We start from the raw sequence: 16,659 nt of genomic DNA, 5'->3' as shown, positions 1-16,659 counted from the left end.
AGTTGAAGTAGAGAGAAAAAATTCATGTACATCTACTAATGGTGTGATTCTGAATGAAATCTGGAAAAGGATTCATGCCGTACCTTATGAAAACGTTGGTATAGTCCGTGCTGAAACCCAGGTTGATATATTTCAGAGAACTTCACCTGCCTCCTTCTGGGAGCGTCCCATCCAGCGAGCATCTGCACCACTGGCAGAGCTGCAGTCTCAGACGTTAGCAGAAGCCAACCAACTGGAGGGTGAGGAGGGTTCGATGAGAAGCTGCTGGTAGCCACAAAGGTATCTGAAACAAGAAGAGAAGGATATGGGGCTGGGGCGCGTGAGTGGTAGAGCTGTCTCCAGGCCTGCCAGAGGGAAGAGAAATCTCAGCCATTGTCAGAAATGGGGTCGATGCTCACAGTCACATGGCGCAGGGTGGAATCCTTGCCCGGGTAACAGCCCTTTATCCCTGGGTATGACAATCCATAAAAATGAAAGGCCAGAGAGTCATGCAGGCTCCACATATTCAGGGCCATGAGAGATTCACTGAATCGTCATTAGGAATATTTGACAAAGGATGCCAGGCTAATTGTGTATGGACCAGCTTTACAGATAACACTACTGAAGAGATTTTCTTTTTTCAACACAGGTCAGCAGGCTGAATTTCAAAACCTCTAATTGGTGCAGCTTCTCCAAGAATATTGAAAGAATGAAGACTGCAGTGAGAGAATACCTTTTCTCCCTTCCTGCAGGGCCAGCCAGCACCACTCAAGAACCGTTCACCTCTACACGAATAGAGGCTGAGGGAAAATCAGATGACTGTTGGGTTTGGAGGAAAAAATCCAGCTACTAGTTAAGAGGAAACGGTGCTGGACCCGAGGCTCAAGACTGAGCCTCGGGTCCAGAATTCTGGGGGTTGGAGGAGATTTAAAGAAAATTAGGGGTGGAGGAGGAGGGATTTTGCATCATGCCAAATCATGGAAAAACATAGCTTCATGTAAGACAGCCTTTCCTCCGATGATCTCCTGCCTTGTGTCTTCCAGGCTCAGTGGCGAGGAAGAAGGAAGTAGCATCATGTCAACAATCTCATTTGACCCATCATCTCCCATCCTGGCTATTCTGGTCTTTGTGGAGGGTGGTTGGGAGTGGGGGAAACGCCAAAGAAACTCTGCCGGGGAAAATGGGAGTTTCTTGTTTTGCAGTCTCCAGAAAAACATAGTCCAGCTGTCCAAGAAATCCCCAGTTGGCCTTTATCCTGCACTTCTGGACCAAGAGGTTATCCTCAGACAATTTGGGATGTCTCTCTTGTGAGCCTTTTAGTTTTCAGAGGGGTTAGAGCTGCTTCAATTTGACCATGTAGGCTAATTTTCCATGTGAATCAATTATCCAGGTTTATCGGGAAATACCTTTTAAAATTCTATATTGTTTTGTAAGGATTACAATTTCAAACCTGTATGATGAAACCACAACAGAGAGAACTCCTTGTCCTTCTCTGAATCCTGACTGACCAACTCCATGTTCAGTGGAATGTTATTTTTTATTATTCATCTGATACAAAACAACTAAAACATTTATGCAGTCCTTCACACCAACATTTAAAAAGTCAACAAAATGGCTAAATAAAATAAACAATAAACGTAGACAAGTGTTGGACAATCAAATACAATAAAATAGTTTAAAATGAAAGTTAATATTAAAATCACTGACATAAAATAATTGACATGTAAATATATACAACACTCATTCCATTGAACGTAGATGTCTGGGATATTTTAGGATTAAAAGAACCCCATGCATTTGAAGACCCAAAACTGCACGGTTAATATCTCTGCCTTTTCTAATGTGATTAGACTTACGGCTTTATGAACGTGAACTGATTATAACACTATAGACCCACCCAGAAAATTGAAGGGAAAAAGTCCAGTTTCAAAGAATTTTATGTCATGTGATCTGTTTAAGAATGTCTGATTAGTTGAGTATTCTGTTCTTAAGGTTTTGAATCTGCACAGATTTGGGGGGCTGCTACTCCGGACCGGATCTTGCCTGTTGGTGGCCTGCGAAGGTAGGAACAGAGGTAAGTGCAAACTGAGCTGAAAGGGCGAAATCAACTAATTCTCTTTAATTATTGGTTCAAGGGATATCCTCAGGGTGGCCGTGGGAGCTGGCAAATGTTTTCTAGATGTACCTCAGTGGATTTACACATGTTTGAGCTTTTCGACCTTAAAATCTGCTGGTAGGATTTTTGTTGCCCATATACAGCAAGGAGAGAAGGAGTTTTCCTAGATCCGAGGAAAAAAATGAGGTGAAGGTACAGCGGTCCAAGAAGGAGAAGTCACACGATGGTGTCAGCCTTCGGAGGCACGGCCACTGTCCCTGCGCCCCAGTCTTGCAGGGGGGCAAGCAGGGGCAGCCTGGTGAGAGGGAACCGGAGGAGGAGGGAGGTGAGGAACCAGGCCTGAGGAGGTGGGATGGAAGGCCTAAGCCCAGTGCAGCACTGCCACTAGGTGCCCCCTGATCCTCAGTGGGTGGCCCACTGCAGGGGGGACAGTTGCAGTGCAGGGGAGGGAGCGGCAGGGAAGAGGGTGGTGCTGGGGACCACTTCTTTATCTTTTCCTCCTCTTTGCTTCCCCTCCTTTTTCCCCAGCCACTTCCATTTCCCCTCCTTTCCTTCTTTTCCTAGAATAAAAGTAAAAAATCTTTCCACGGCACCCTCACATTTGAGGACCACAGCCCATTCGAGGACCACAGCCCACCAGCCAGGCCAGCTGCAGCTTCTTCCTGGACTCTCAATGGCCCGAGGGAAGCCATCCTGCAGCCCTCCTCACAGCACCGTAAGGACCACAGCCCACCAGCCAAGCCAGCGCCAACTCCATCCTGGACTCTCAGTGGCCAAACGTTAGAAACATATACTTCTGATATCAAATGATTTGAACTCTGATAAATCTCTCTCACAGTTTTCGATTCAAGATGTAAAAGATACGAGGATTTTTCCTCACAGAATATTTTCCCAATCCATTTTCAGGGGAAAGAACTCTAGTTAGGATGTTCCATTTCCTCACTAAAACTCAATCGGGGTAGAGATAGGAGGTTCAGGGAGCCTTTACTTGGGAAGAAATATAAGGAAAATACAAGACAGAGTTTAAATACCTAGTACTGTAAGATTTTAAAGTAGATTAAAAAACTGAATGTTATGGTAAATTTTTGAGGGAAATTTACCTCATGTCTCCATAAAAAGAATGAATAAAATGTCTTAAGACAAGGCTCCCTGATTTAGAGCAGTTCACTCTCCTGACTATTGGGAATGGGTTTACATTCTGTGTGAGGCTTGGATTAGTTGAAGCAGAGAGAAAACATTCTTGTCCATCCTCTGGATGGACGGAAATCAGGAAAAGGATTCCCGCTGTACCTTATGAAAATGTTGGTATCGTCTGTGCTGAAACCCAGGTTGCTATATTTCAGAGACTTCACTGCCTCCGTCCGGGAGCGCCCCATCCAGCAAGCATCCTCACCTCTGGCAGAGCTGCAATCTCGGACGTCAGCAGAAGCCGACCAACTGGAGGGTGAGGAGGGTTCGATGAAAAGATGCTGGTAACAGCAAAGGTATCTGAAACAAGGAGGGAAGGATTTGGGGCTGGGGTGAGTGAGTGGTAGAGCTATCTCCAGGCCTGCCAAAGGGAAGAGTAATCTCAGCCATTGTCAGAAGTGGGGTCGATGCTTACAGTCCCACAGCGCAGGGTGGCATCCTTGCCTGGGTAACAGCGCTTTGTCCCTGGGCATTACAATCCATACAAAAGAAAGGCCAGAGGGTCACACATGCTCCACACGTTCAGGGCCGTATGAGATTCACTGAATCGTCTTTAGGGATATTTGACTACAAAGGATGCCAGGTTAATTGTGTATAGCAACACCTTTACAGATAATACTAACGAAGAGATTTTCTTTTTCCAACACAGGTCGGCGGGCTGAATTTCAAAACCTCCAATTGGCTCGGCTTCTCCAAGGATATTAGAAGAATGAAGAGTGCAGTGAGAGAAGACCTCTTCTTCAGGTCCTGCTAGCACCACTCAAGTAAGGCTCCATAGAATGCTCACATCTGGTGGAATAGAGGATGAAGGAAAATCAGATGACTTGGGATTGGAGGAAAAAATCCAGCTACTAGTTAAGATGAAACGGTGCTGGAGCCAAGGCTCAGTCTCGAGCCTCTTGTCCAGGATTTTGGGGGTTGGTGGGAGGTTAAAGAAAATCTGGGAGGAGGAGGGATTTTGCATCTCGCAAAATTTTTGAAAAAACGTAGGTTCACGTAAGACAGCCTCTCTTCCGATGATCTCCTACCTTGGGTCTTGAAGGCCCAGGGGCGCGGAACAAGAAAGTAGCTTCATGTCAAAAATCTCTTGTTTGACCCATCATCTCCCATCCTGGCTACTCTGGTCTTTGTGGTGGGTGGTTGGGAGGGGGGATCCCCAAGGAAACTGCCGGGGAAAATGGGAGATTCTCATCTTGCAGAATCTGGTGAAAAGCATGGTCCAGCTGTCCCCAGTTGGCCTTTATGGCTGCACTTCTGGACCAAGAAGTTCTGGACCAAGAAGTTATCCCCCGACAATTTGGGATGTCTCTCTTGTGAGCCTTCTAGTTTTCAGAGGGGTTAGAGCTGCTGCAGTTTGACCATGTAGGCTCATTTTCCATGTGAATCAAGGAAGTACCTTTCAAAATTCTATAGTGTTTTCTCAGGCTTACAATTTCCAACCTGTATGATGAAAGCACAACAGAGAGAACTCCTTGTCTTTCTCTGAATCCTGGTTGACCAACTCCATGTTTAATGGAATGTTATTTTTCTCTCATTCAGCTGATACAAAACAATGAAAACATCTATGTAGTCCATCACAGCAACATTTAAAAAGTCAATAAAATAACTAAATAAAATAAAAAATAAACGTAGTTAAATGTAGGTCAATCAAGTACAATAACATAGTTTAAAATGAAAATTAATATTAAAACCACTGACCAAATAGTTGACATCTAAATATATACAACACTCATTCCATTGAACATAGACGTGTGGGATATCTTAAGATTAAAAATAACCCATGCATTTGGAGACCAAAAACCACAAGGTTAATATCCCTGCCTTTTCTAACGTGATTAGACAAACGGTTTTACAAACGCAAACTAACACTATAGACCCACCCAAAATATTCAAGGGAAAATTCAGTCCAATTTCAAAGCAGTTTTACTTCAGATGATTGTTTAAGAATGTCTGACTAGTTGAGTCTTTTGTTCTTAAGGGTTTGAATCTGCACAGATTTGTGGGTCTGCTAATCTGGACTGGATCTTGCCTTTCTGTGGTAAGCACTAGTAGGAACAGAGGTAAGTGCCAACTGAGCTGGTGAGGAGAAATCTACTAATTCCCCCAAAGGATTTGTTCAAGGGATAGGCTCAGGGTGGCCCTGGGAGCTGGCAAGTGTTGCCCAAATGAATGTCAGTGCATTTACACCTGCCTTAGCTTTTCCACCTTCAAATCTGCCCGTAGGATTTTTGTTCCCCATATACAGTGATGAGAGAATAGGTTTTCCAAGATCTGAGGAAAAAGTGAGGTGACGGTGCATCGGTCCAAGAAAGAGAGTTCACACGATCGTGTCTGCCTTCGGAGGCATGGCCACTGTTCCTGCAGCCCCGTCTTGCAGCAGGGGGAAGCAGGGGCAGCCTGGTGAGAGGGAACCGGGGGAGGAGGGAGGTGAGGAACCAGGCCTGAGGAGGTGGGACGGAGGGCCTAAGGCCACTGCAGCACTGCCACTAAGTGCCCCCTGATCCTCAGTGGGTGGCCCACTGCAGGGGGGACAGTGGCAGTGCAGGGGAGGGAGCGGCAGGGAAGAGGGTGTTGCTGGGGACCACTTCTCTATCTTTTTCCCATCTTTGCCTCCCCTCCTTTTTCACCAGCCACTACCATTTCTCCTCTTTCCCTTCCTTCCCTACAATAAAATCAAAAAATGTTTCCACAGCACACTGACATTCGAGGACAACAGCTCATTTGAGGACCACAGCTCACCAGCCAAGCCAGCAGCAGCTTCTTCCTGGACTCTCAACGGGCCGAGGGAAGCCATCCTGCAGCCCTCCTCACAGCACCCTAAGGACCACAGCCCACCAGCCAAGCCAGCGCCAAGTCCATCCTGGACTCTCAGTGGCCAAACTTTAGAAACATCTACTTCTGATATCAAATGATTTGAACACTGATAAATCTCTCTCACAATTTTCTATTCGATAAGAAAAAGATACGTGGATTTTTCCTCACGGAATATTTTCCCAATCCATTTTCAGGGGAAAGAACTCTGGTTAGGATGTTCCTTTTCCTCCCTAAAATTCAATCGGGGTAGAGATAGGAGGTCCGGGGAGCCTTTAATTAGGAAGAAATAATAAGGAAAATAGAAGACAGAGTTTAAATACCTAGTAGTGTAAGGGTATTTTAAAGTAGATTAAAAAACTGAACGTTACTGTAAATTTCCGAGGGAAATTTACCTCATGTTTCCTTAAAAAGAATGAATAAAATGTCTGAAGACAAGGCTCCCTGATTTAGAGCAGTTCACTCTCCTGACTATTGGGATTGGGTTTATATTCCATGTGAGGCTTGGATTAGTTGAAGCAGAGAGAAAAAATTCTTGCCCATCTACTAACTTTGTGATTCTGAATGAAATCTGGAAAAGGATTCCCACTGCACCTTATGAAAACGTTGGTATAGTCCGTGCTGAAACCCAGTTTGTGATGTTTCAGAGACTTCACCCGCCTCCTTCCGGGAATGCCCCATCCAGCGAGCATCCTCACCACTGGCACAGCTGCGGTCTCAGACGTCAGCAGAAGCCGACCAACTGGAGGATGAGGAGGGTTAGGTGAAAAGATGCTGGTAGCAGCAAAGGTATCTGAAACAAGGAGGGAAGGATTTGGGGCTGCGGCGAGTGAGTGGTAGAGCTATCTCCAGGCATGCCAAAGAGAAGAGTAATCTCAGCCATTGTCAGAAGTGGGGTTGGTTCTCAAAATCACATGGCTCAGGGTGGAATCCTTGCCCGGGCAACAACGCTTTATCCCTGGGCATGAGAATCCATAAAACTGAAACGCCAGAGAGTCATGCATGCTCCAAACGTTCAGGGCCGTGAGAGATTCACTGAATCCTCTTTAGGGATATTTGACCAATGATGCCAGGCAAATTGTGTATCGCTCCACATTTACAGATAACACTAATGAAGGGATTTTCTTTTTCCAACACAGGTCGGCAGGCTACATTTCAAAACCTCCAATTGGCCCGGCTTCTCCAAGAATATTGGAAGCATGAAGAGTGCAGTGAGAGAAGACCTTAACTCCGGAATTGGCTTGGCTTCTCCAAGAATATTGGAAGCATGAAGAGTGCAGTGAGAGAAGACCTTCACTCCGGATCATGCTGCAAGAGATGGATAAAGGGAAAACTCTTTTAGGCCCTAAACGAATCCCCAGTGCTGTAGCCTAGGTCTTTATGGCTGGGAAGATGGAGGAGGAAAAAAAAAATTTTCTTGATTCACACAGTCTCCTGCTTTCATTTATCTACCTACGGTCTTCATGGCCTGAAAAGATCCTATGGGGTTAAAAAAGGAGAATTTTGCTTTATGCAGAAACTCTGCTACTTACTGGTCTACCTGAGGACTTAAAGGACTTTAAAGAAAATATCTGAGGAGGCAAAGGAGAGATCTGCTCTATGTCGAGGCCTCTCCTGTGCATTAGCCCACCTCAGGTCTCGAAGGCCGTTCATTGAAGAACAAAATGGGTGTCTTTGAGGTGCCAGAGGAGAAATATGCTTCATGCCAAAATTCTCCCGATTTCATTTCCCTACTGAAGGTCTTCATGGCCTACAAGAGAAGGTCTTCAAGGCCTTTTGGGTGAAAAGGGAGAAATTTGCTTCATGCAAACAATCTCCGGGTTCACTTTTTCTATCCAATGTCTTCTATGGCCGAAGAGAGAATATTTGCCATGCCTAAGGAGAAATTTGCCTCAAGGAAATAATCTCATTTTCTTTCTCTATCTAAGGCCTTCAAGGCCACAAAAAGGCCTTTTTGAGATGAAAAAGAGGAAATTTGCTTTATACAAGAAATCTCTTGCTTAACTGTTCTCTACCTAAAGTCTCCAGGGCATGAAAAGACAATACATTGGGTTAAAAGAAGGAGAATTTTGCTTCATGCAAAACCTCTTCTGCTTATTGAACCACCTGAGGTCTCTAAGGCCTCAAAAGTGAATACTTGAGTGGCGAAAGGAGAAATGGGCTTCTTGCAGATCCTGTTCATTACTCCACCTCAGGCCTTCTAATTGAGAATGAAAACGAATAGTTGAGGGAAATCTTGCTTCATGCAAAAATCTCCAGCTTTTGTTTCTCTACCCAAGGTCTTCAAGGCCAGAAAAGAGAATATTTTAGGAACAAAAGGAGAAAATGGCTTCATGTAAACATGGGCCAGAAAGAGTAATATATAGGATTAAAAAAAGAGTTATTTTCCTCAGAAAAACTCACCTCATCATATTTCTCCCTAAGGTCTTCAAGACCTGAAGAGAAAGTGTATGAACCGGAAAAGAAGACATTTGCTTCATGCAGAAACATCTCCTGTGAATTACTCCACCTGTGGCCTTCAAGGCCTTTTAATTGACAATGAATAGAGAACCTTGGTGGTTGGTGAAAAGGCAAAATTTGCTTCATGCAAACAAACCTGCTTTTCTTTCTCTACCTAAGGTCTTCAGGGCCTTATGAAAGAGAATATTTGAGGTGAAAAAGGAGAAATGTGCTTCATGCAGAAACATCTCCTGTTCATTCCTCCACTGGAGGCCTTCAAGGCCTTTGAAAAGATAATGAATAGAGAATCTTGGTGGTGAAAAGGAGAAACTTGCTTCATGCAAAGAAGTCTGCTTTTCTTTCTCTACTGAGGTCTTCAGGGCCTGAGAAGAGAATATCTGAGGTGAGAAAGGAGAAGTTTGCTTCACGCAAAAACATCTCCTGTTCATTACTCTAGTTCAGGCCTTCAGGGCCTTATAATGGAGAATCTTTCAGGTGAAAAAAAGGAGAAATTTGCTTCATGCAATCTTCTGTTTTTGTATCTCTCTGCCAAAAAGGTCTTCAAGGCCTGAAAAGAGAATGTTTGTGTTGAACAAGGAGTTTTCTTGGTTGAATCTCCTGCTTTTGTTTCTCCACCTAAGGTCTTCAGGGCCTTAGAAGAGGCTATTTCCAGTGGAAAAAAGGGCTAATTTGCTTCATGCAGATATACCTCCTGTGCATTACTTCACCTCAGGCCATCAAGGCCTTTGAACTGAGAATGGATAGAGACTATCTGAGGTGCGAAAGGAGGAATTTGCTTCATGCAAACCATCCCCAGCTTCTCCTTCTCTGTGCAAGGTCTTCAAGGCCTCCAAAGAGAATATCTGAGGGGGAAAAGGAGAACTTTGCTTCATGCAAACTATTTTCTGCTTCTGTGTCTTTCTAAGGTGTTCAAGGCAATAAAAGAGAACATTTGTGGTGGAGATGGAGAAATTTGCTTTATGCATAGAGTCTCCAGGTTTTAGTCCTCTAAGGCCTTCATGCAAAAACTCTCCTGTCATTGTATCCACCTAAGATCTACAAGACCTGAAGGGAAAATATATGAGCTGACAAAGAAGAAATTTTCTTCATACACAAATGTCTCCTAAACATAAGCCTATACCTGCAGCCTTCAAGGCCTTTTAATTGTGAAAAGCCCGAGGAATATTTGAGGTGGAAAAGGAGAAATTTGTTTCACGCAAGAGAATCTCCTGCTCTGATTTCGCTACCTAAGGTCTTCAAGGCCTTCAGGAGAAGATCTGAGATGAAAAGGGAGAAATGTGCTTTATGCAAAGTATCTCCTACTTTCATTTCTCCTTGACAAGCCTTCAAGGCCTTTTAGTTGAGGGTAAGTCGAGACGATTTGAAGTGAAAAAGGATAAATTTCCAACCGAGCAAAAACACTCCGGGTTTTATTTCACTACCTCAGGTCTACACTTCCTGGAAAGAGAAGCTCTGAAGTGAAAAAGGAGAAATTTGCTTCATGCAAAAATTCTCCAGTTAATCTGTCTACCTAAGGTCTTCAAGACCTGAAAGCAAAATAGATGAGTTGGAAAAGGAGCAATTTGCTTTATGCAAAATTCTCCTGCTTTTCTCTTAGCTAAGGACTTCAGTGCCCAAAAAGAGAATACTTGGAGGTAGAAAAGGAGACATTTGCTTCATGCAAAAAATTGCTAGGCTTGATTGTCTCTAACCTAAGCTCTGTAAAATCTGCCTAGACAATATATGAGGTGGAAAAGGCATAATTTACTTCATGCAAAAAAGTTCTCCTATGTATTGCTCTACCCATGGCCTCTAAGGCCTGCAAAGAGAATATTTAAGGAGTTAAAGGAGACATGACCCACATGCAAATTTCCTCCTTTCTTTTAAGCTCATCCTTAAAGGCCTTGTGCTTTTCGATAGAGAAAATGTAATATACTTGGGGTGAAAAGGAGAAATTTTCTTCCTGCACAATGTCCCCCTTTATTTTGCCACCAAAGGCTTTGCCTTCCAAGGCCTTTTTGTTAGGAGAGACAAGAAAATATCTGGGATGAAAGAAAATGGTAAAACTTGCTTCATGCGAACAAACCTCCGGCTTAGTACATCACCTCAGGACTTCAAGGCCCTGTAATTTAGAGTTGAGTTGAAAAAGGAAGCATGTGCTTTATGTCAGTAAGTCAGCTATTTATTTCTCCACCTTAGGTCTTCAAGGCCTTTCACTTGATAGTGGAGATAGCCTAACTGGAGTGGAGAAAAGAGAGAATAGCTTCATAAATAGTCTAACTTGCTCCATGCAAAAATCTACCTCTGCATCTCCTAAGGCCCCAGCCCAGGTCTTTAGGGCTTGGGCTGTTGGGGAAAGAGAGAGAGAGAGAGATTAGAGGTAGAAATGGGGTGAAGAGCTTCATGCTAATTCCCCCTAAGAATCCCTTGAAGAGTTTTCACTCTTATCCTTCCACTCTGCCTGCTCTGCCATCTCCACCTGAGACAAAGTCATCGAACCACTCTGTGCTGCTTAAGCAGGTAAGAAATTGGAAGGCAAATGGGAGAGGGCCAGATTTGTGGTTCTTTGCAATGCTAGTTAAGGATGCTTTTGAGACCCAATCACTCCCTGGGTGCTTGACGATGCGTAAAAAAATTTCTATTAAGATATGCCTTAGCATTCTTCCAAATCACCAAACATTTGTTTCAATGTTTTGCTCTAGTTGAAATATCATTCAGACCTATGTCAGAAGGTTAGAGTGTCCAGTCAACATTTCTCTTGGCTTCCAGTGGAGGTGGGCTACATTTCATGTCTAGGGAATCTCCCCGTCAGCGTGTCCTAGAGCGCAAATGAGGTGGTTTTTAGTTGGGCTCAATTGATTAGTTTACTTTGTGCTCCGGAATCAATGACTTGGCCATCATCCTTTCCTGGATTGAGCCTGGTGTTTTGTAGCCTCCTCTGAGACCAGATTTTCACATAGTCACTTTCCTGCCTTTTCTCTAGATCCTGCCTCCCAAGAGCTGCACTCGTTTAGTGTGGAAATAGTGGAGAAAGAAAGAGGTAAGCAGCCCTGGCAGAGTATCTGGGTAATCATGAAAGCGAGTGATATGCGGATTAACAGTTGGGATTCTGCTTCTTCCGGTTGATTTCCCTTTCCTGTTTGGTGTGTATGGTGAAATATTGGGGCAAGAACCAAATCTGGCTGCTCTCCTCGCTGCCCAAACGTTAACCAAGGTTTACAAAGGAAAATGGGTTATCAAAGTGAAGCTAACTGTAACTCCTTAATGTATGTACTAGCCTTTCGTGGAGATACACGAATAACTCCTTGATGTATGTACTAGACTTTTGTGGAGATACATGAACAAGAATGGAACTGTATTTCTCCCTTCCTGCAGGGCCGGCCAGCACCACTCAAGAAAGGCTCCATAGGATGTTCAACTCTAGAGGAATAGAGGATGACGGACAATCAGATGACTGTTGGGTTTGGAGGGAAAAAAATCCAGCTACTAGTTAAGAGGAAACGGTGCTGGATCCAAGGCTCAGTCTCGAGCCTTCTGGTCCAGGATTTTGGGGGTGGGGGGCAGATTAAAGAAAATTTTGGGGGGAGGAGGAGGGATTTTGCATCATGCCAAATTGTTGAAAAACGTAGGTTCCTGTAAGACAGTTCATGTAAGACTCTGATGATCTCCTGCCTTGGGTCTTGAAGGCCCAGGGGTGAGGATGAAGAAAGTAACTACATGTCAAAAATCTCCTGTTTGACCCGTCATCTCCCATCCTGGCTATTCTGGTCTTTGTGGTGGGTGGTTGGGAGGGGGGAATCCCCAGAGAAACTCTGCTGGGCAAAATGGGAGATTCTCTTCTTGGAGAATCTCCGGCAAAACATGGTCCAAGAAATCCCCAGTTGGTCTTTATGGCTGCACTTCTGGACCAAGAGGTTATCCTCAGACAATTTGGGATGTGTCTCTTGTGAGCCTGCTAGTTTTCAGAGGGGTTAGAGCTGCTGCAATTTGACCCTGTAGGCTCATTTTCCATGTGAATCAATTATCCAGGTTTATCGGGAAATACCTTTTAAAATTCTATAGTGTTTTGTCAGGATTCCAATTTCAAACCTGTATGATGAAAGCATAACAGAGAGTACTCCTTGACTTTCTCTGAATCCTGGTTGACCAACTCTACTGTTCAATGGAGTGTTATTTTTCTGTCATTCAGCTGATACAAAACAACTAAAACATGTACGCAGTCCATCACACCAACATTTAAAAAGTCAATAAAATAGCTAAATAAAATAAAAAATAAATGTAGGACAATCAAATAGCTTTAAATAAAAATTAATATTAACATCAGTGACATATAAACTGACATATAAATATATACAACACTCATTCCATTGAACGTAGACGTCTGGGATATCTTAGGATTAAAAGAACCCCATCCATTTGGAGACCAAAAACCGCAAGGTTAATATCTGTGCCTTTTTCAACGTAATTAGACGAAAGGCTTTATGAACGCAAACTGACTGTAACACTATAGACCCACCGAAAAACTTCAAGGGAAAATTCAGCCTAATTTCAAAGCTATTTTACGTCATAGGATTTTTTGAAGAATGTCTGACTATTTGAGTGCTTTGTCCTTAAGGTTTTGAATCTGCGCAGACTTGGGGGGCTGCTTCTCTGGACTGGATCTTGCCTGTCTGTGGTAAGCACTAGTAGGAACAGAGGTAAGTGTGAACTGAGCTGGTGGGGAGAAATCTACTAAGTCCCCTGAAGGATTGGTTCAAGGGATATCCTCAGGGTGGCCCTGGGGGCTGGCAATCGTTGCCTGGATGAATTTCAGTGCATTTACACGTGCCTTAGCTTTTCCACCTTAAAATCTGCCTGTAGGATTTTTGTTCCCCATATACAGCTAGGAGAGAATGAGATCCGGGGAAAAACTGAGGTGAAAGTGCAGCGGTCCAAGAAGAAGAATTCACACGCTCGAGTCAGCCATAGGAGGCATGGCCACTGTCCCTACGGCCCCGTCTTGCAGCGGGGGGAAGCAGGGACAGCCTGGTGAGAGGGAACTGGGGGAGGAGGGAGGTGAGGAACCAGGCCTGAGGAGGTGGGACGGAGGGCCTATGCCCACTGCAGCACTGCCACTAGGTGCCCCCTGATTCTCAGTGGGTGCCCCGCTGCAGGGGGGACAGTGGCAGTGCAGGGGAGGGAGCTGCAGGGAAGAGGGTGTTGCTGGGGACCACTTCTCTATTCTCTATCTTTTTCCCCAGTCCATCACACCAACATTTAAAAGTCAATAAAATAGGTAAATAAAATAAAAAATAAACGTATAAATAAACTGACTGTAACACTATAGACCCACCCAAAAACTTCCAGGGAAAATTCAGTCTAATTTCAAAGCTATTTTACGTCATACGATTTGTTGAAGAATGTCTGACTATTCGAGTGTTTTGTCCTTAAGGGTTTGAATCTGTGCAGACTTGGGGGGCTGCTACTCTGGACTGGATCTTCCCTGTCTGTGGTAAGCAGTAGTAGGTACAGAGGTAAGTGCGAACTGAGCTGGTGGGGAGAAATCTACTAAGTCCCCTGAAGGATTGGTTCAAGGGATATCCTCAGGGTGGCCCTGGGGGCTGGCAAGCGTTGCCTAGATGAATGTCAGTGCATTTACACGTGCCTTAGCTTTTCTACCTTAAAATCTTCTGGTAGGATTTTTGTTCCCCATATACGGCAAGGTGAGAATGAGTTTTCCTAGATCCGGGGAAAAAAGTGAGGTGAAAGTGCAGCGGTCCAAGAAGGAGAATTCACACGATCGTGTCAGCCATAGGAGGCCTGGCCACTGTCCCTGCAGCCCCGTCTTGCAGCGGGGGCAAGCAGGGACAGCCTGGTGAGAGGGAACCGGGGGAGGAGGGAGGTGAGGAACCAGGCCTGAGGAGGTGGGATGGAGGGCCTACACCCACTGCAGCACTGCCACTAGGTGCCCCCTGATCCTCAGTGGGTGGCCCACTGCAGGGGGGACAGTGGCAGTGCCGGGGAGGGAGCGGCAGGGAAGAGGGTGGTGCTGGGGGCCCCTTCTCTGTCTTTTTCCTCTCCGTGCCTCCCTTCCTGTTTCCACAGCACCCTGACATTCGAGGACCACAGCCCATTCGAGGACCACAACCCACCAGCCAAGCCAGCAGCAGCTTCTTCCTGGACTCTCAATGGCCCGAGGGAAGCCATCCTGAAGCCCTCCTGGGAAGTCATCCTGAAGCCCTCCTCACAGCACCACAGACCACCAGCCAAGACAGTGCCAACTTCTTCCTCGACTCTCAATGGCCCAGGGGAAATAATCCTGAAGAACTCCTGCCTGCATCCTAAAGACCACAGCCATCCAGAACAGCCAGCTCCAACTTTTCCAGACTCTCATCAGCCCAAGGGAAACAATCCTGAAGCACTGCTGACTGCACCCTGCCCCAGATCCCTTAGGATGCCTTCTGGGGCTTGGACTTGTGTCTGACCCCACCACCCCATCCCCACTCTAGATCCACCATTCCCCCCCTCCAGATATTCCAAGAAAACCTGTTCTTCCCCTCAAACCCCATGTTAATGAATTAAAGTTGTTAAAATTCCAGCTCACACCAGATGGTCTTCCTGTGTTTGTGGATCGGGTCTCTGTATGGTTCTTAGAGGTGGTGTCTTCACAGAATAATCATGACTGATGTTGATTAGCCCCCCTCACCGCACCCTAAGGACCACAGCCCACCAGCCAAGCCAGCGCCAACTTCTTCCTGGACTCTCAATGGCCCAAGGGAAGCCATCCTGAAGCTCTCCTCACAGCACCCTAAAGACTACAGCCCCTCCGGCCTAGCCAGCTCCAACTTCTCTGGACTCTCATCAGCCCGAGGGAAACAATCCTGAAGCACTACTGACTGCACCCAGTACCAAATCCCTTAGGATGTCTTCTGGGGCTTGGACTTGTGTCTGAGCCCACCACTAGACCACCATTCCCCCCTTCCAGATATTCCAAGAAAACCTGTTCTTCCCCCAAACCCTACGTTAATGAATAAAAGTTGTTAAAATTCCACCTCACACCAAATGGTCTTCCTTTGTTTGTGGATTGGGTCTCTGTATGGTTCAAAGAGATGGTGTCTTCACAGAATAATCAAGACTGTTGTTCAGTGCTGACTAAAACTCCTCTTTGTAGAAAGGAAAGTGAAGGTGGCAGCCTTGCCTAAGGGCTTTATACTAAAACAGTTGGGTGGGAACTCCTCAGCCAGCTGAAAGTGTGATAGTGTGACAAAGGAGCGGTGTGGCTTAGTGGAAAGAGCCCGGGCTTGGGAATCAGAGGTCAAGGGTTCAAATCCCCACTCCCCTGCTTGTCAGCTATGTGACTTTGGGCAAGTCACTTAACTTCTCTGTGCCACAGTTACCTCATCTGTAAAATGGGGATTAAGATCGTGAGCCCCACATCGGACGACCTGATCACCTTGTATCCTCCCCAGCCTTAGAACAGTGCTTGGCACATAGTAAGCCCTTAACAAATACCAAATTTCAAGCACTTAGTACAGTGCTCTGCACACAGTAAGCGCTCAATTAATAGGACTGAATGAACAGTTCTGTGGGGAAAGTGGAAGGGTGATCTATGGCACTAGATGCCCCCTCTTTAGAAGTCTTTTTTGTCCTCTGCTACACAGTGAGCTCTGAAAACTACGACTGATTAATCGAGAGAGGGCTCTTTCCTGAGATAGTAAGCATCCCATCCTGCAGGGAGAATGATGGGAGCTGCCTGGTGAAGGGAAGAGCCAGACAACTGATGGTTAGAAGATCACTCTTCTACCATGTCTGCTTTGGTAAGAGGAAAGGACTGGAGAAGTGCCCCTCAGGCGGTCATTATACTGTAGAGTTGCAAAGATTTCCTTAAAAATATTTGTTAAGCCCTTACCCTTTGCCAAGCACTGTGCTAAGTGCTGGGGTAAATACAAGTTAATCAGGTTGGACACAGACCCTGTCCCACAGATGACACAGTCTTAATCCACATTTTGCACACGAGGTAATTGAGGCACAGAGCTCTTGGGTGATTTGCCCAAGGTCACACGGCAATCAATTCTAAATGACACTTTTGCCCAGACCCTTGTCTATGGGATGAATACAACTTTTAGATTACTCTGGTGTATATTTAG

General features: G+C 45.2%; 1 protein-coding gene across 1 annotated transcript in view; it reads right to left on the bottom strand.

The window, feature by feature from the left end:
• Positions 1-3,309: 3,309 nt before the first annotated feature.
• LOC119920816 overlaps positions 3,310-16,659 on the bottom strand; it is a 47,017-nt gene continuing 33,667 nt past the window's right edge. The window contains exon 6 of the mRNA XM_038741039.1: positions 3,310-3,583. Within this exon, the coding sequence (XP_038596967.1) occupies positions 3,310-3,583 (274 nt within the window). The remainder of the gene's footprint in view (positions 3,584-16,659) is intronic.

The sequence above is a fragment of the Tachyglossus aculeatus genome, assembly GCF_015852505.1.
Source record: "Tachyglossus aculeatus isolate mTacAcu1 chromosome 12 unlocalized genomic scaffold, mTacAcu1.pri SUPER_6_unloc_1, whole genome shotgun sequence".
NCBI classification, from domain to species: domain Eukaryota; kingdom Metazoa; phylum Chordata; class Mammalia; order Monotremata; family Tachyglossidae; genus Tachyglossus; species Tachyglossus aculeatus.
This window is presented reverse-complemented; position numbering and strand designations above follow the sequence as displayed.